Source organism: Penaeus japonicus, unplaced genomic scaffold, assembly GCF_977035675.1.
Source record: "Penaeus japonicus unplaced genomic scaffold, GWHDUDI00000001_assembly GWHDUDI00000008, whole genome shotgun sequence".
Lineage (NCBI taxonomy): Eukaryota > Metazoa > Arthropoda > Malacostraca > Decapoda > Penaeidae > Penaeus > Penaeus japonicus.
In genome coordinates, this window is record NW_028234410.1 from 7,826,675 (window position 1) to 7,846,328 (window position 19,654).

The 19,654-nt window shown below is 36.7% G+C and overlaps 1 protein-coding gene across 2 annotated transcripts in view; it reads right to left on the reverse strand.

The window, feature by feature from the left end:
* Positions 1 to 220: 220 nt before the first annotated feature.
* The window catches only part of Gcn2 (eukaryotic translation initiation factor 2 alpha kinase Gcn2), a 20,316-nt gene continuing 882 nt past the window's right edge, over positions 221 to 19,654 (reverse strand). The window contains exons 2-23 of one of the 2 annotated variants that reach the window (XM_043013042.2): positions 18,755 to 18,886; positions 18,195 to 18,364; positions 17,805 to 17,946; positions 16,937 to 17,106; positions 16,625 to 16,750; positions 15,150 to 15,921; positions 14,066 to 14,227; positions 13,694 to 13,885; positions 12,288 to 12,455; positions 10,845 to 10,940; positions 9,521 to 9,671; positions 7,098 to 7,230; positions 6,544 to 6,735; positions 5,002 to 6,244; positions 4,423 to 4,665; positions 4,091 to 4,245; positions 3,810 to 3,952; positions 3,552 to 3,682; positions 2,972 to 3,191; positions 2,224 to 2,315; positions 1,703 to 1,872; positions 221 to 1,346 (exon numbers count right to left, since the gene is read on the reverse strand). In XM_043013042.2, coding sequence (XP_042868976.2) covers positions 1,211 to 1,346; positions 1,703 to 1,872; positions 2,224 to 2,315; positions 2,972 to 3,191; positions 3,552 to 3,682; positions 3,810 to 3,952; positions 4,091 to 4,245; positions 4,423 to 4,665; positions 5,002 to 6,244; positions 6,544 to 6,735; positions 7,098 to 7,230; positions 9,521 to 9,671; positions 10,845 to 10,940; positions 12,288 to 12,455; positions 13,694 to 13,885; positions 14,066 to 14,227; positions 15,150 to 15,921; positions 16,625 to 16,750; positions 16,937 to 17,106; positions 17,805 to 17,946; positions 18,195 to 18,364; positions 18,755 to 18,805 — 5,058 coding nt within the window. In that variant the 5' untranslated portion in view covers positions 18,806 to 18,886 and the 3' untranslated portion in view covers positions 221 to 1,210. The remainder of the gene's footprint in view (positions 1,347 to 1,702; positions 1,873 to 2,223; positions 2,316 to 2,971; positions 3,192 to 3,551; positions 3,683 to 3,809; positions 3,953 to 4,090; positions 4,246 to 4,422; positions 4,666 to 5,001; positions 6,245 to 6,543; positions 6,736 to 7,097; positions 7,231 to 9,520; positions 9,672 to 10,844; positions 10,941 to 12,287; positions 12,456 to 13,693; positions 13,886 to 14,065; positions 14,228 to 15,149; positions 15,922 to 16,624; positions 16,751 to 16,936; positions 17,107 to 17,804; positions 17,947 to 18,194; positions 18,365 to 18,754; positions 18,887 to 19,654) is intronic. The other variant, XM_043013043.2, reaches the window with a different exon arrangement.

Consider the following 19,654-nt stretch of genomic DNA (forward strand, 5'->3'; position numbering starts at 1 on the left):
TTAGTTTTTTTTCAGTAAACTATAGAACAGTTTGAATACACCTAATTTTACAGTATACTATTTTTCAATTTTTTGTGAAAATGAAGAGAATTTGCTTTCAAAAATATTGAGTAAGGCATGCATGCGAGTGAAACCAATCATAAAATAATCTTAAATATTTCATATATGACATAATCACGTACAAGCTAATTCAAGGTTTGGTAGGGGAAAAAAACAAACATCATATTTGTAAAATATATTTTGTATTTGCATCAAATGCTTTCTTGTTCATATCTCTCTCTCTCTCTCTTTTTATTAAATTAAGGTGAAAATGATAACATCCCAATAGTATTCATTCTGATTACCACATTTCATATCACGGAAAGATTACAATATTTGAGCATTTGGGTTAATTAAGGGAATAAATAACCTCTTTCTGGCAGAAAATAACACTGCGAAATCCAGGGCTCGTCGCAATCGTCGCATTACGGAACAAATACAAAAATACCCGGATGTTTGGTCCTTGGCAATCTTCCTTCCAATCGTAAGACACTGCTTGAATCACAGCAATTTCGGCAACTTTCTGCGGCAAGGCTAAGACTCTTTGCTTATAATACAGATAATATCATAAAACCTGTGCAATAAAGATGACGCTGAATGGTTCAACAGATTTTATACGAGAACCTGTGCCATAAAGATGATTTTGAAATGCTTGACAGATCTTGCAACAGAATCTGTGCAATGAACAGGATATTCAAAGGTACATCAATCCATTTGCCATAAAGATGATATCACATGGCTTTCTATGTATATATATGATATAATGACGACATTCAATTGCATTTTTAAAAATTCATTTAAATTAATCTAAGTACTGTTGTCAAAAGCACCAATTCACATCACAAACAATACATCAGTTAATAAATAATAGTAAAAATTAATAATAACAACAACAATAATAATAATAATAATGCAATAAAAATACAGAGAATAATGACAAAATTGATAACAAGACCAATTACTAAAACAACAACTGCAAAGTAAAAAAAATGAAAACCCTGAACCAATCACTAAAAAAAACAAAAAACAATCCAATCAATGTATATCAATGAGGAAAGAAAGAATAAATATCTTTCCATCACAGCATCTCTAGAGAGCAGCACGGGCAAGAAAAATAAATGAATAAATAAATAAATAAAAAAATAAATAAATAAAAATAATAAAATTGCCATCATAATATCCTCTTGAGAGCTGCACTAGTTAAGCTATAGAGAACAAGGCAGCATCGATCGGCCTTCCTCTTCTGGAATATTCTTGGCTGCAGTTGTTTGCAGATTTCCTCCAGATGATCCTTGTGCTCTGGGAACCTGTGGTCATGGAAAAAGATTTTTCTTATAGTTTTTCTGATGACAAGTTTTTGTTTGGGGTGCGGGGGGTGGAGGGGGTTTATGAATGCTTTTGTACATGACTGTGTGTGCGTGTGCGTGTGTGTGTGCGTGTACATGCATGCATGCATTTCCTTGCGTACATGTACATGTGCGTTTAAATCCATGTTCAGGTGTATCTGTGCATGCATGTACAACCATATGTGCACCTTAATTATCAGTGATGTGTCAGGGGAAATGAGACTTCCAAAAGACAAAGTCAGTTGGCAGGATGTTTCCCTCTGCATTTATTCCAATTACAACAACAACACATACTACCTTACTCTTATGCCACTCACATGCTTTTAATGTCGCTGACAGCTTCATTGAAGTACTTGACTGATTCGATGTCAAGTGAGCCCAAAGCATGCAAGGGTTTTCTCTCCAACTCCACGGCCCAAATCTCAATCGGGGTTTTTGGTGCAATGTCAGGCCATCGGGCTGAAGCAGCACGCACTTCTCTTGTGATCTAGAACAATATGTAGAGTCTTCAATAACAAAATCAAATACATAGTAAATAAAGTCTTGAACAATTAACTAAACTGAGTAAAATAAGTCTCTGAAATAATCAGTATGCTCTTAAAGGGTAAAGTCTCAAAACAACAAAATTTCTAAATGGTAAAGTCATACAACAATGAAGTACCATTACTAAAAATCAAAATTGTAAATAAAAAGTTACCAAAGACGTGAAACAATAAATCAAATCCACTTCAGATAAAGGTCTACATAACTTACAACTTCTTTTTATAGCATGACACCAATATGAATTCACATTAAAGTACAACCTTTTTACTGGAAAATAAAAATCCTATTCTCTTACTTGTTCATCCTTTTTGCTGGCATCTTTGTTCTTCGAATGTCTTCTGGTAAAGTAGGTGATTTTCAACTGGTCATCTTCATAATTATTCGCACCTGGGAGAGAGGCAAAATTACGTTACTTGAACTCTTTACTGTCAAGAATGAAAATCTATAAGACAGATCAACTTTACCCCTAAACTTTTCTATCTGGAGCCTTGTCGTGCAGTCTTTCTACCCGTCATAACTGGAAAAACTTAATTTCCGGACAATCATTTCTAGCAATCTATTGGGAAATGCACTTTCCAGTGGTAGATATGAAAAAATATATCCCCCAAAACAAAAAAGACAATAGAATGAGAGGCAAAAACCCAGCTCTGTTGTTTGTATCTCTAGTATTCATAAACAGTTTTGTAACTACAAAGTTGATGGCCAGCTTCATTTCTATCTTGCCAAGTTCTATTCTTTTGCATTATTTAATCATTCTTAGCAACAGAGAAATATTCTTTGATGGATGTTCCTATTTTTTAACAACATTTTTACTGTCTCTTTATAAAATGCAAACAACAAGTAAATATCAGATACCAAAACAAGAAGAAAAAAAAACACTTCACCCATAAATCAAATTCATGAGCATTGAACTTAATCCTATACAGATAAAAAAAACGTCCCTAAAACACCCTTATCCAAAAAAACAAATAAATCTCATCTAAAGAAATAATCTACAATAAAAGACCATTCCAAATCATATTGCTTGACACAAACAAACTAACCTGCAGGCTTGGAATCAGTCCGTGAAGAAAGGGGAGCAGGTTCACTTGAGCTGAGATTTTTGTAAACATATTCCACAACTTTTTCCAGGTCGACTTTGCGGTCTTGCATCCGCCCAGCTGACTCTAGGCAGACTCTGGCAGACGCTCTGTCATGGCCAGTCAACAGGACAGAGTTTGTCAGCCGGAACTCCTCTAAAACATTTTCTGCTTCTTCTTGTGTCTGCAGAAGGGTGAAAATTTTTACTATTTCATTTTTATTATCAACTGGTCCCAATCTTGATTACTCTTTTGCACACATCTTTGGCAAATGAACCAAAAGAAGACTGAAGGTTTGCACTTGCAATTCTGCAAAGGCTTTTGGATGTAATTACTTGCAAAAAAATCTTACTGTTAGTAAAACTAAGATGGAATAATGTGTTCCTAATTTACAGTATATATATAGTGGTCCAGACCATAAAAATCATATAATCTGTGATGCTAAATCCCATGACGCTGTCATACAAAGTTACACACAAATGACCTTCCACAAAGAAGAAACATTGTATATTCCATAATCAATGCATGCGAACAAAATCCATACCAGACAGTGGCAATGGTCAGCAGTTATCCTCCTCTTCCGCAACCCATGCACAATGTTGACACGCTCCTGCAGGAATTTCTGTCCAATTGCACACACCATGACAGTCACAGCTGTAGACCCACTTCCAAGTTCTAGGGAGTTAGAGACAGCACATGACATTTGCATAATACTATGCTATTAGCAATAAAAAAAATATTCTCATTGTGAATTACATTAAAATCTCATTTCAGTATGTCCTTAATCTACAGTTTAAATCACCTTCAACCAGCTGTGAAATATCTCTCCGACCAGCTGCTGTCAGCTGCGTAATATCACAGATACAGCTTGAAAACTTTTCAAGGAACAAGCTAATGCCCACTGCATAGGGTACATCTTTATTAGTTTTTTCAACTAATATCCTCCTAGAACATAAAACGAACAAAATCACATTTCATTACAGTATCATATATATAAAAATAACACTTTCACTCTCAAATAAAATACAAAGAAACTCCTTATTCTACTTCTTTTCCTCAATATCTAAGATTAATATTACTCACCGATGATTCAGTATGAGCTTTTCATAAGAACCTCCCTGAGCTAAAAGTTCCTGTGTTTGCTCGCGTTTCTTCCGCACATTCAGCAGAAATTGGCACATAAATTTGCAGTAGAGGGAAGCATCTACAACCATCAGTGGACACAGACTGATCTCAAACTGACAAGAGAAGTTATTCCAGTTTAAACACACAATAACTTTTCTCAAAAGTTTTTAAAAATATATCAATATCTTACCCTACAAATAAATATTGTGATCACAACACAGAATCATGAATACCACTTGAACGCTTCACTCGGGATGAGCTACTGACACCATCTCACCAGGAAAGCTCACCTTCACACCAAACACGTTGGAGGTCACCACAATCTCTTTCAGCTCTGCCAGCACCTGTTTCATGTTGGGTAGGTTTTTTCTCCTAGAAGTCATACCCTTCCCAATGAGAAATGTCGTTACCTCTTCCACGGGTCCGTCCAGGAGAAGGAAGCATTTGAGGGACTCAATGGAAGATCTGGTTAGACCCATCTCACGCAAGATCTCACACATGTTTTCTTGGGTCATTCGTTTACTGTTGTACTCCTGCAAGGATCAACCAAGTCTGGATAATAGGTTATGATAATGGAACATCATGTATTATAATGAGGATATTACTATTATGCCATTCTATTACAACAAAAAGTTCACAAATGTGAAATGTATGACAAGAGAGAAAAGCATGATTAATCAAATGACAGCACCTGATGAAAAACATGATACCCTAAATGTGAAATTAATGCTACCAAATATATAAAGGAAAAGGTAAGGACTAAACATGCTTTTAGCAGTAAACACTTCCTTAAATTAAGAATCATTCCACATGGCAACATCTTTTTAATACTAGTCACAAGATACTTGATCATGTCACACTTATTTTACCTTTAGGAGGCAGAGGACTTCAGGATGAAACTTCTCTTCAATACCACAGTGAAACAGGATAGCATGTACTAACTCCAGATGTCCTAAACGCACCAAGACATTTTCACTTCTTGCCTGGATAATCTGCTGGATGATGTCATGAGCCACAAGAATGACTCTTGCAGAAGATTCTACGGAGTCTTTCTTGGGGCAGGCGATGTCAAATGCACATTCATACGACTCCTTTGGGTGGATGCCCGAGACCTTGAACGCACGCTGAACTCGGTCAATGCAATACCTTCGTATGTACTTGACCTCATTTCGTGCAAGAAAGCGAGCAAAAGGGTATCTGAGCTCATACTGAGCAGACACCAGCTCCCCTCTCCCAGACATGAGTGAGACCAGATTGTCTTTGTCATTGTAAAATGACCCCTTGGGTACATAAAATGATGTTGGTACCCAGATGCCCCCATGAGCTTTGAACACCGCAGTGACTAGTGAATGCAGATAATCATGCTTCCAGTACTGCCAGTAGTCAGAAGTAACAGGGTGCCGGACTTCAAAAGTTGCTTCTAATTCAGGCCGTGCGCATGGTTTGAACACAAGGTTGAGGATTTCCTGATAGTCTGATGATCTCACATTCTCTAGTTTGGCTTCTAAGGTCTGGATGAACTTCCGTTCTTCAGCTGTGGGAGGGGGTAACAAGTGTGATTTCAGGATCTCCATTGTGGTAGGCCTCTGAAGGGGGTCATGATGCAGAAGCCATTTGATCAGATCAACAGAGTTGGTATTCTTCTTCACTTTGAACTCTTCTGGTATTTCAATCTCCGGCTTCCTTAGGCTGAAGAGGACCTTTGCTCTCTCCATGCCTGTGGTCAGAGGGGGATGTGCCATCTCAAAGAATATGACACCCAAACTATAGATATCAACCTTGTTCGTGTAGTTCACTTTGCCTGTGGACTTGGTGACTTCAGGTGCAACGTAAAATGTGGTACCTATCTGGCTGGTCAAGGCACTGTCCTTTGTATCCTCTGTATCCATCATCGTGATGGATCCAACAGTAGTCTTAGCTTTGATTGCTGCCGTTGCCAGGCCAAAGTCACCAATCTTGACATGGTCATCCATGTCAAGGAAAATATTACCAGGCTTTAAGTCACGGTGAATCAAACCCTGGGAGTGGATGTAGTCCAGTCCATTGACCAATTCACGGAACAATCTCCATTTGCGGTCATTGTCCATACAAAGGTGTTCGTTGATGGCTTGCCTGTTTTTGTGAAATAATAGAAAATGGTAATTAGTCAGAGTCGACCTGACTAATACTTCATAAAGACTCTTTTCCTGTCCAGTAACTCGCATTTAAAAAAGGAAGGCAAAAAATAATAATAATAAATAATAATAACAATTGACATCTGACAAAAGTAAATCAAGGCTCCTCTGGTTTACTACAATACCAAATAGCCATGTGCTCTTGTTTGCCTCCCTTCTCCAACCTCACATGTAAGAGCACTATACTAAACAAACACCTTTTCCCACAATCAGACAACTAATCAACCTAAGACTTGCCTGAGGGTGTTCTTCTCACAGAGCTGCATCTGGATAAACAGGTACTGCTTCTTGAACCGCTTGGAGGCGTGTGCGCAATCTGTCTCATCAACATTATCCGTCATTATATCTGAATCTTGTGAGTCCGAGAAGTCTTCATCTTTCATCTTGTCATCATCATAGAGGTCATCATCAGAATCTTGCAACATTGGCCTACAATGCATTATAATCATTAAATTTAAATAAATAAATAAATAAATAAATAAATAAATAAATAAATAAATATATATATATATATATATATATATATATATATATATATATATATTATATATATATCATTTGGTAATTCTCACTTTGATGAGAAATATGGGTAAAATCAATTTAGATAATTTGACCTTTCTACTGAAATATAAAACCCAGAAAAAACATTGCTCATGGAAACATTCCAATTTCAGAATGAAAACTATACAATATAGGGACAGAGTTTTACATCTGTAACTATCTAGAAATTACAAAAGAAAAAACAATATAAAATAACTAAAAAAAGTAAAAAAAAATTTAAGACTACAAACCCAAGGCTGCCCATCAGCCAGTCATCATCATCGTCATCATCACTTTCCTCCTCTGTGTCGTTGGCTCGGGAGTAGCTGGCGTGATCTACACCATCGTAGAATATGACGCTCCACTCTGACTCCTCCAGTTGGGCTTCAAGAACAAACAGTAGACAAAGATACAGTCCCTATAAGTGATATAGAAACTTTTGTTCTCTTTTTTTTCTTCATGTAACATAGGGTGAGAGGAATAACATTGTAGCAGCAGCATTTCTTCGCAGCTGCTATATCATCACACTCGGCCATGATTGGCCAGATCAGATCGTCGGACACGCCTATTTTCCCTAAGTAAACATCAACCGCACACTACAGCGAAGTCTGACTTAGGGGTATATAAGATCCGGTGCTGGGAAGAGACAGCAGAACACCTCGACAAATCACACCAGCAACAACCAGCAGAACCTGACTACAACTCCTGGCTGCTCTTCACTTTGTTTAGTAAAATAAAGTTTTTAAACCATTAAGTAGTTTCACTTAAACTACAACATCAATATGTTGCTTTTTGTAATGACCTATTTTGTCCTGTTCACAAAGGATGACATCAAGTAACAGCCCCTGAAAGTATCCCATTAGGTGGATGACTTGATATCATGTCATGAAGTTTCCCTGTCACTGCCAGGCAGCTTGTCTATGCCAAGACATCTAGTCATAAATAGAACCCTACATTTATCTAATATCAATTTGTTTTTCATAATTTCTTAGTCTCCATTACTTTAGAACACATGTTTGAATATTATAAAGTGTAGTATGACATCATAGCCCACTGACACCAGGATGCATGTAGCCTACACATGCACTCCTAAGCTGAGCATGCACTATCAAGTATGGGCCTGAGAAATAATCCTTTTCGCTTCTATATTTACTTGCTCATGTGATCTTATCTTGGTAGATCCCAACCCTGGTGGCTATCATAATGTTTATAACTACAGTAATCATATATGAAAAAAAAAAAAAAAAAAAAAGTATTTTTTCCAACAAAACCTTCCCTAGCATTGGCAACACAATTCCCAACCCCCAATGACTGGCTACCTGCTACTCTACACTTAGTAGTCTAAGTGACTCTGCCCCCTTCTTCATGTAATTGTTTCTTTGACCTGTCCTCTGACAAGGACACTGACTCATTGGACTAACCGATGGAAGAAAAACAATAACGCCCAGTTTGACCCACTGGTATTCATGACTCCACCCTCCTTTACACATCCAGACTCAAAAAAGTTCCAACTTCTACTGGAATAAGCCTAACACTGGCCTCAGTTCGTGTTACTGCCCTCGTTAAAAATAGTATATTTATTTCAAAATGTACTGTCTTTGTTATATATGTATTTTCATATAGAATGTATATGCAATATAATTTCATTGCTCAAAACAAGATTCTGAAAAAATATTGGTAGTTTACATAAATCTATAGTGATCTTCAAAACATATAATTCAAAGCTATAATCTTTTCTATTTAGCCTAGACCATAAAATTAGCAAATAAAGAAAAACATATTGTTGCTAAAATAACTAACATATACTGGTGAATATAGTAAAACAGAAGTTCTTTTATAACAACTGAGGCAAAAAGAACCTTTCATGAGACCTATAGAAAAAGTAGCATATTTTTTCAACAAAATTGTAAAGAAAAAGAGAAGATGACCATTAATCATGCATATCGCTAGGAAGGGTACTAGGTCAATTATTCTATGTACTACAACTTTTATCCCAGGAATTCAGGTAGGACATTCATATGCTTATATCAACTGCACACTTCATATCTTGTTGAACTTAACAGAGGTCTGGGACTGCACACTTCATATCTTGTGAACTTAACATAGGTCTGGGAATATCTAAACTCCTAACGGAAAATGTGCTATAAAGTTTCCATCATCCACCTGTTTCATAAGAAATCTCAAGTCTAGGGCTTTGTAAGTGATCATCTTGTGCATCAACTATAACCAAATTATTGATTAATGACTAGTTACTGGTAATGATTTTCAAAGCAGACAGTATAATAATCAAGGAGGAAAACTTAATGCATCTTACCATAAAGTTGAGATCCTAACTAACACTTATAAACAAATTATCACATGTTCCTCTATGACCATCTTGTAAACCTGATAATGCTGGGGTGGTTTTGCCTCCACCTGGTGTTAAAGCTGAGGTATTTTGAAATATGTTGGCTAAATGCCTCTGGTATTTGCACCTGAAGCCTGGCTATACAAAATGCCATGACGTGATATCGTGGCCCGGTGTCAAAGGCTGCCGTCACATGACATGATATCACTTTATATATCATTAACGGGTTAAGACTATTAAATAATTACTCCCAACATTCTTCATATCCCATAGGCAGTTCATCACACACGAAATAGTACGCAGTCACTTCCTGCATTTGGTGCTGACCTTTCTGTTCAAGGTGTTTTGAGAAAGAGCTTGAGTCCTCCTGACCGTCAGTAGTAGAGGTGACCTGGGAGATGGTAACGTTAACTGAATTGTTCTCGGACTCTGAGGAGGAGCTACTCTCATACATCGATTTCTGGTTTTCTTCACTGTCCTGGTGGAGAGAATGGGATATTCAAGCGATGGAGACAATCTGTGAGCAGCAGAGAAAAGAGACTTCAAGTTCATTTCAAAGTCTAAGTTGGAAGTAATGTTCATTATGCAATAGAAAGGAAAGAAACAAAACATAAAACCAAGAGGCATCAACAATATATAAAATAAAGACTCTTAAAGGAACTTCAATAATGAGCTTTAGTAACAACCCAACAAAAATGATAAACAGTTGGATAAATCAAAAGTAGGATATGAGAGCTACTGGGACCCAGAAAGCACAACAACAAAGACATTAACTGTTCCTACAGCAAATAAATGTTATGACATTGAGATGATATACAACCATTTCATGAAGTAGGGTCAGGTCAGGTTAGATCAAGAAGACATATTTGACCTCACTGGCTTCAATATACAGTTTTATCTAAGTCATTTCTTTCTGAAATGTCACATTATATTGGTTTGTTATGGATGGGACACATAGGTAAAGTTCATGGAAGCTGCAGTATGACATTAAGGTAAGATGAAGTTAAATATAAGTTATAAGAGTGTAAAATCATATCATGACTGTGGCGATACAAATTGTTGTGTTAAGATAGAATATGATGTACTAAACAATGTGACATTAAGTTAGATAGGGGAAGTATGGTACTGAATCGAGCTAGATAAGCTTAGTATACTATAGTCTAGCAAGCATTCACTAGTATGGCTAAACCCAAACTTGTACAAAAACAAAAAAACACATAGTCTCCCAAATTTTTACACTGACTTTTAAAAGCCTTAGTTTTTTTTAAATGCCTCAGTAAAAAACAATCATGGTAGCACTGATGCCAGAGTTAGTGACTAGTATACTACAGGTCAATTCCACATCAATCTCTATTGCTTTTTGGAATAATATATTCCCAGATCTGTAATATCTATTTTCAAAACACACCATCTCTACTACTGGTAAATAATAATTCATACTAAAATATTGATAAAAGGTAAAGTTACTGACATCTCAAAAAATAAACTTGACAGTAATATTTTTCCCAATCCCAATATCTTGCAGGTGCACAAGACATGCAACTATCGCCAAATTGAATGTCGCAAACACAATTTCACGCACAAACACACATTAATTAAGCCATTAGTCAGTCAACTGCAAAACCCTAAAGCTATATCACACTCTAATCACTTTCGGTCCTGGTGATACTTTTCGGGAACTGCAGTGCACGACTGTCGCCCTTGAGAGATCCTCATCTGAGTCACTGGTGGTGGCCTTCCTTACTGTCTGTTGGGAATGATGCCTGAGAGGTCATTTACCCGACTGAGGGGGCAGAGCTAGAGCTGCTGCTACTGTGAGGGATTGCATAAAAGTCTCTTCTTCCTTGTTGCTTCTATGATGTGTATATTGAGATAATTTTCTGCTTTCTTTTTTATCTATTGCCCTTCCTTTCATCTGTTAGGCTATCTTGGTACAAGTATCAAAAATAGATATAATTCTACATTTTTGAAATCACAGACCTGTGAATCGGTTTTTAAACTAAGATTGTTCATTTTCCTTGCTTATATTTCCATGCCAGAGAAAAAATCAAATAAAAATGAATTTAAATTAACCAAATATGCTATAACATTTTCAATGATATCGTATAGAGTGATCCCTTCCATAATCATAAAGCATCATGCATTATTCATACACGGGAGAACACTGTGATTCATGATCAAAAGCTGTAGATCTGTCAATAGTAGTAAAATAATAAGCATTGCTTTTCACTATAGTTATTTCTCACCAAGTTACTGTTTTGAGGACCTTACTGTTTCACTATAAAACAAAAATATGCCTGGGAAGCAGTGACTGTCATGTGACTAATTAGTAATGAACTACAAGAAAGATTCCAGAAACTTAATGCAAAATTGGAAGAGGTAATTCATTCTACCAACCCATGCTATCTAATCCTAGGTGAATTTTATAGAATGCAGTTGTTAGTTTGTTCAGTTACTAACTGGTCTGAATCCTCTATAACTACATCTTATAGCAAAGTGACTAAAATTCAGATTAGAGAATATTTTAGATTATATACATCACATACATAAAAATCACCACAATTCCTGCATTCCTGGATTCCATCAAGATGAAATATCTTTAAAAATCATGCTAATCCAGACAATTAATTATACAACATAGGACTAAAATAGAAATTAAGTTATAAAATATCAGATCACCAAAGACACTCAAATGCCAAGTTTCTAAACAGTATAAAAAAAAAATCCTATTTTCTCTTTCACTTTATTATAACTGATTGCAGTCATCCATAAAACATTCTGTGAAACAGAAAATACGGCAAATTTAAGTAAATACCTATTTGGGGTGGTCCTGTACTGCACCACCCAAGGGACACCTTATGTATAAGACTGGATACTGAATGCCATGGATATTTATGCAGTTGGATCTTGTTCACATAAACATTATGTCCAGTTGCACATATGAAGCAGAGGAGATATCTGCTTTTCTATCTCTTCTGTTTACAAATTTGGCATGACATCACAAGACAAACCTCCTATATCACATGACAGTAAGTCCCTAAAACTGAATACCAAGAGAAAAGAAAGAAAGGAAGAAAGGGAAAAAGACACCAACCTGTACAAGGTCCTCAATCCAGGAAGTGTAGTACCGTACAACATTTTCATGGTTGAGAGATGACAGAAGCTTGACTTCCCTGATGATTTTCTTGCGAACCGAATCACTCTGTTCATGCAGGGGAATCCTTTTCACGGCGTACTCACGATCATCTATTTTATTCTGGACCTGTGGGATCGAAAGAGGCATAAGGAGTGACTAAAAGCTTTCTCTTGTAGATAATGTAGACGTAGTATCAAATGAATGATTTAGTTTCCTGCCATAACCTTGTGTAAACGAATTGGCTTGGAGAGAGAGAGAGAGAGAGAAAAAAAAAAAAATTATCCAGGACACAAGTTTTGATTTTTTTTTTTTTTTCTGCCTGACTTCTCATTCTCTAATATTCAAGCATACGACAGATCTCGGGTAATAATCAGCAATAAAGTATGACAACACAGAAACTCTCAGTACATTGTCTTAGAATGAGATGCTGGTCTTTATGTAACATTTAGGAAAGTTGCACACATAACTACTTTTTTTTCAAACATAAAGATCATAATAAATGCCATAGATATGGTGCCAGCCTTGTTTATCTCGGGTCAATCCAGTTTAACCCATTCACACCACTTGACGTCCTATTACGTGCTCAGAAAATACAAAATCAAATGTGATTGACCAAAAAATAAAATAAAATAGAAAATTACTAATGTAAAACTATTTTTACTTTGCCTATTACCCGTAATATCACATCAGGTCACGTCACGTCACGAAGTACATGTACATATTCGTCTGTACATGTATGATTATTTATATTGTTTTTCTTTTTGTTTTGGAAAAAAAAAAATGAAAAGTAAAATGTGCTTCCACTTTCCATTGGTATTATCAAATAAAAGTAAAAAATATAGGCAAAGTTCAATAAAGTAACACTAGAAAAGAATTGCTGCAACATGTTTTTCAACTAAAATAACTCGTCTGAACATGGCAATATTATTACAAGCCTTTACATTGTAGATGCAATCATGCACCCCATAAGACTATATATGTGGGTGAAAAATGCTCTGAGAGGTTCAGCACGGCCCTGTGCAGCAACAAAAGACCCTAGAATGAAGCCTTGCGCGCTTGTTATCTTCCCGTAAGTGGAAGTAGGCGAAAATACGTCCCGTCATGAATGGGTTAATAAGCCATTGGGAACAGCTGCTGTCTGACAACAAAATCAAGAACACAAGCCTGTCCATAGAGATCTACAAGACTAATCACTAGAAGTACCTCTAATAATCCTTTCAGCTTACTTTCCCACCTAAAGTGCCATTTTGACATAAAAAAAAACAACTATTCACAACCTGGTGGTAGCAGTCCGTGACATGGTATGTTGGAAATTACTATCACAGACAGCCAAAGGATGTTTCTGGCTGGTCAAATTATCTCACCTTGAATACATGTCCAAAGCCTCCTTTCCCCAGAAACTCAAGGATCTTGTATTCCTTCTCAATGCGCAAGCCGAGACTCCCTGTCTTGAGGTTCTGTGGGAGCATGGGAGCTTCTGAAGACAGCTCCAAGCTATTTCTTGAGCTCTCCTCATCATCTTCCATTCCTGTATCTATGTATGTTCCTGACACTGCCTGTCAAAGACATTTCCACAGGACGCTTTTCATTAAAAAAAAAACAAACATCAGAAGGAACTGGAGGTTTAGCAGCAGGACAAATATGGGAGATATTCCCTAGCCTACATATAAAAAAGATATGTAAAATTATATAGAAATAAATCATCCAATTGCTTAGATATAATGATCTCAACATACTCTTTTATTATCATTTTCATCTCCCTCTTTTTCTTGGATCTTAATAAATGGATGACAAAGCAACTTCTCAGCCGTCCATCGCTCTTGCTCATTTAGGGCTAAGCACTTCTGCATGAAATTCCTAAAGTCGGCACTCAGACTAGTGGGCAGCGTCGGCACAATCTGTTGGGGGAGAAATTTCTGTTCTTACACCCATTTTCAAGCACAAGCTCACATGTAGCAAGTAACTATAGTTCATCACATACCTTTTACACACAATTTATTCTTTTTATCCTTGCTAGCTCTCCCTTAGTCTATTACTTCATTGGCGTAAATATGACCTCTGCTTGCTGAAGAAACCATTGCGTACCAATTTGTTAATGACGAGAACTGTCTCAAAATCCAAGCATGATCACAGAACCTCGACAATAAAACAAAAACAATTCCTACATAAAATATATAATTGCAAATCATTCTAAAATGTACTCCCACAACAGATAGGTTTATCACTGATAAGAAACTTTATCTGTCTATAAATGATAACTAATTAATGAGTCTTTGTTTTGATGATGACAATAGTAATAATAGTAGTAGTAATAATGATAATGATAATGATAATGATAATGATAATGATAATGATAATAATAATAGTGATAATAAAAATAACATTAATAATAAAAACAGTAACAATAACAATAAAATAATAATAACAGTAATAATAATCATAATGACAATGATGACAATAATGATCATGATGACATTGATAATGGTGACGATAACAAAAGAAAAAAAATAACAATAATAATAATAATAATAATAATAATAATAATAATAATAATAATAATAACAATAGTAATAATAATAACAATGACAATAATAATAACAATAATAACAATAACAATAACAATGATATTAACAAAAATAACCATAACAACAACAATGATGATAATGATGGCCTTGGTAAATAGTCAGACTCATATTGTACTATAAAAATAGCTGTTTTAAAATTTAGTCCATTTCTCTCACTAAAAAAAATATCACCCAAGTCCATGGTCAGTAATTACTAAAGAAATGTTTCAAGATTAAACACATCAATAGCACTTACCTCCTGTACTCGCTTTCCTAAGTGGATAGATAGGATCACAAGCCCTAGGCGGTAGATGTCACCCTTCTTTCCCCCCCGGCCAGGTGACTGAGGGTACAAGGGGGGTACCTGGATATTGCTGAACTCCAGCACCGCCTCTACGATCTTCCTCTCCACCCCATAGTCTGCCACTCGCACCAGGTGAGACTGGTTGTCCAAGTATATGCTTGAGTCTCTCAGGTCTCTGTGCACAACGTTGTTCTGGTGGAGGTAGTTCAGGGCTTTGAGGGTTCCTTCTACGATGTGGCGCAGAAAAGTCTCATTCTGAGGAATATGGTGATGGATGTAGTACTTCATGGACATCCCCTGGACATGTTCCTGGAGAATGTAAACGTCCACACCCTCATTCTGCCTGCAGTTGATCTTCATCCCTAGATATCCGACAAGGTTGTCATGTGACAGCCGTAGAAGAGAGCTCATCTCCTTCTCCTGGGCTGAAAATTTGCTGACAAGTTCCTCGACTTGGTTCTCCTGGCCAATCTTCACATGATTTCCCTTTCTTCCAGTTCTCTTGGAATTGATACACCATTCATAGATGACACTTCTCTCTGATGTTATTTTATCACGGGCTTCATATAAGTAGCACCCTTGGTTTTTCCTTTCCCAAATGCACTTCCCTACAATGACCAGACACTCCTGCTTTCCACCGAGGGGAAAGCGCATCACATTACTCCCTTGGTTCTCACCTGACCCACTCTCGGAACTGCACTCGGATATGGATCGGTGCTTCAGTCTAGAAGGAAATGGCAAGAAAAAGATATATGAGAACAACAATAATAGCAGGGCTGAAAATAACTAACAAACAAGGAGGACCAATATAAATACACAAGATTATCATTCTAAAAACATGTGTGAATGTAACTATTTTACTGTTGTCCTTATGACTAGGCTGTCATTGAAGAACATGACAACATTATAATCGAAGTCTACACATGGGAGATATAATGATAACCTAAAGAGAGTACTACACAAGCTTAACCCAATAATGTCGGTCTTAACACAGGGTATTTCAATGCAGCTGCGTTCCCCCAGCATGCCTGCCATACAAAAAGCCTAGACATAATATTGCATCCCGGGTGCCAAGTGCTGCCACTACATGACAAGATTTCATGTCATCCCTCATTAATGGGTTAGTATTGTGCATCATCAGTGAGACAACAGGTTCCTCAAGAATAAAATAACATCCCAATAACCATGTGAATTTAAATATATTGTATGTTGTATGAAAAGCAAATAAAAACAGAGCTTTACATAAAACCATCCTTCTTGGGCAAACTCTAAGATACAAGACCATTTCTTTTCTGTGTAATCAAGAAAGTGGTAAATAACAAATGTATGAACAAAAACTATCCATATAAAACAAACAGTTTAATAGTTAGAACACATCACCTAACACCCAAATGAAGCCACTGAAATATGCCTCACGATACACTCACTTGCCATGATTGGGAGAATCTCCTGACTCTACTGCATGGCCCTTCTCTCCTGCAACCTCAGAGATGAACGGCCAATACCTCTGCTCTCTCCTTTTTCTCTCCTCCTGTTTAAGTTCTTCCTTGACCCTGGGGATGGTTCATCAAAATGAGGAACAGTTTTGGTGTGACATGTTTTTTTCTACTCTACATTGTCATTCTCTGCATACTACTCTAAATAACTTACATACTTCAAAGAATATAAGATAAATTAAATACTTATCAAGAAGATGCAGAGTCAAAGCAACAACCTGAAAAATACCCAAAGACCCTTACCTGGCAACCTCTTCTCGCATGACAGTGCGCTGCTCTTCCTCCTTCTTCTCCCTCTGCCTCATTATCTCTTTCTCGGCCTCCACGCTAGCCTGCCTCCGCGCTTCCTGTCCAGCAACCATTTCTTCGTAAATGCTTTCCTTGTAGGGTCTTGCATGTTCGCCCAAGTAGCTCTGTAGTTGGAAATATTGAAATGTTGGTATGTGGATGGTAGGATGGGGGTAGGTATGCAAGTGTTAGTCTGAGTGTGAGTGTGAGTGTAAGAGTGAGTGTATGAGTGCATATACATGCGAGTGTAAATGTGAATGTGAATGTGACTGTGAGTGTGTGTGTGCCTGTGTGTGTGTGCATGCATTCATGTGATATTAAAAGAAAGTAAGATTAGGAGTGAGAGAATGTGTGTGAAAGGAAATAAATCTTTGGAAACACACTTTGGGTTCAATCTCTAATAGAAATTCTTAGCGACAAGAATTTGGCTTAGGTTCTGCTGCACAGAACAAGAAAAATAAACATTTAGAACAGGTAGATGTGAATAAATACTATGGTGTAACATGAATGCTGTAAAACTGAAAATAAACATAAGATATGATAATGATAATGATAATTATAATAGTAACTATAACAATTATAATAAAAATATCATCATCAATGATAATAATAAAAATAATAATAATAAAAACAATAAAAAATAAAAAAAATATTACTAATACTACTAATAATAAAGATAACAACAATAATAATAATATAAAAAATAATAATTATAAAAGTGGAAGAGGAAGGAAAGAGTATATGGAAGAGGAAGTGGAAAAAGAACGACAAAAGGATGTGAAAGAGGAAGAGAGGAAGGAGTAGGACCATTCTGCCAACTCACCTCGGTCATCTGGCACAGCTCCATCATCACAACCATGCCCATCTTGGCCAAGCTGGAGGCCTTCTTCCTCAGAAGAGTGGTCAGCCTGTGAACTTTGTCCATTGCCAAGCCATCGCTCTTTTCTATCTCCACCTCCGCTGCCCTGCGTCAAGGAGGATTGGATTGGTGTCAGAGGGAAATGGTTTAAGAAAGAGAGAGATTGAGAGAGGAAAAGTATATATGTATATAAATATATATCTTCATGCATATATATATATATATAGATATACAAACACACACACATATATATTCTGATAACTTGTGTTGGGAGAGATCACATTCCTATGGAAGCTCCCATAATATTACCCACATTTTCCAAGCCAATCCCACTGACAACAATAACAAACTCACTTATGGGGGTAGCTGTCGGTTGTTTTTATTCTGAGCACAACCCAAACATGATCGTGCAGCGTTCCACCTTGCGAGTGGTGGGGTCCCAATCTCACCCTTACGTCAGGAGCACGGTACACATTCCATACATCTTGCTCCCTTAGGTCGGTGAATTCTTCACAGTAAGCACTCTGAGAAGATTTTATATTTCAGTTTTTCTTTTTTGGATACATGCCGAGGCTTGTTTTTACATTTCTCGAAACATTTAACAACACAGAACTGGCACTGATATACAGATCATTAACAAATAGCTTTAAATGTTGGCAAAACACACACACACACACACACACACACACACACACACACACACACACACACACACACACACACACACACACACACACACACACACACACACACACACACACACACACACACACATAAAAAAAAATAAAAATAATAATAATAATAATAATAATAATAATAATAATAGTAATAAATAAATAATAATAATAGTAATAATTACAACTTTCCTTAGAGCAAAAAAACTTTTTTCTAAATATTTTTCTTTGAAGACTTACCCTCATCAAATCCACTTCCCCCTTTACTACCTCCAGTAGCGAGTCCTCCATGCCTATTGTTGCCAGTGCATTTGCCTAGACTTCCAACCATCAACTCAACATAGTCATTAGCATTTTCCCAGTGTTCTCGTCCTGAAAATGCAAGAATCAAATCAAGGTCTATTTTTTTATAGCATTTCCTCATTCTCCATAAAAAGTTTCCTTCTTTTTAAGTATGTGCATTATCATAGATATACATACATATATATATACATATATAAATAAACACACTCACTCACTCACTCACTCACTCACTCACTCACTCACTCACTCACTCACTCACTCACTCACTCACTCACTCTCTCTCACTCTCTCACTCTCTCACTCTCTCTCACTCTCTCACTCTCTCTCACTCTCTCACTCTCTCACTCTCTCACTCTCTTACACTCTCACTCACTCACTCTCTCACTCTCTCCTCACTCACTCACTCTCACTCTCTCACTCTTTCACTCACTCCTCACTCACTCATTCTAATTCTCTCACTCACTCTCACTCTCTCACTCACTTCTCACTCACTCTCTCACTCACTCCTCACTCACTCACTCTCACTCTCTCCTCACTCACTCACTCACTCTCTCACACACTCACTCACACACTCACTCACACACTCTCTCACTCATTCTTGCACTCACTCTCTTATGTTAAGAACTGTATGTGGTCTGTGGTCAGAGTATAAGTAAAACAGCCAAAAGTATAAGTAATGAAAAACATTTTCTTCTATGCTCTAGGCATCTTACATGTTGACTTTCAGGAGGAACAAAGAAGACTAACATTTGTTCAAAATGAAACTGTTTTTAGGAAATATGCACATGCTTTTGTTCAAAATAAAAACACAAAATGAGTAAGGACTGTACTAACGAG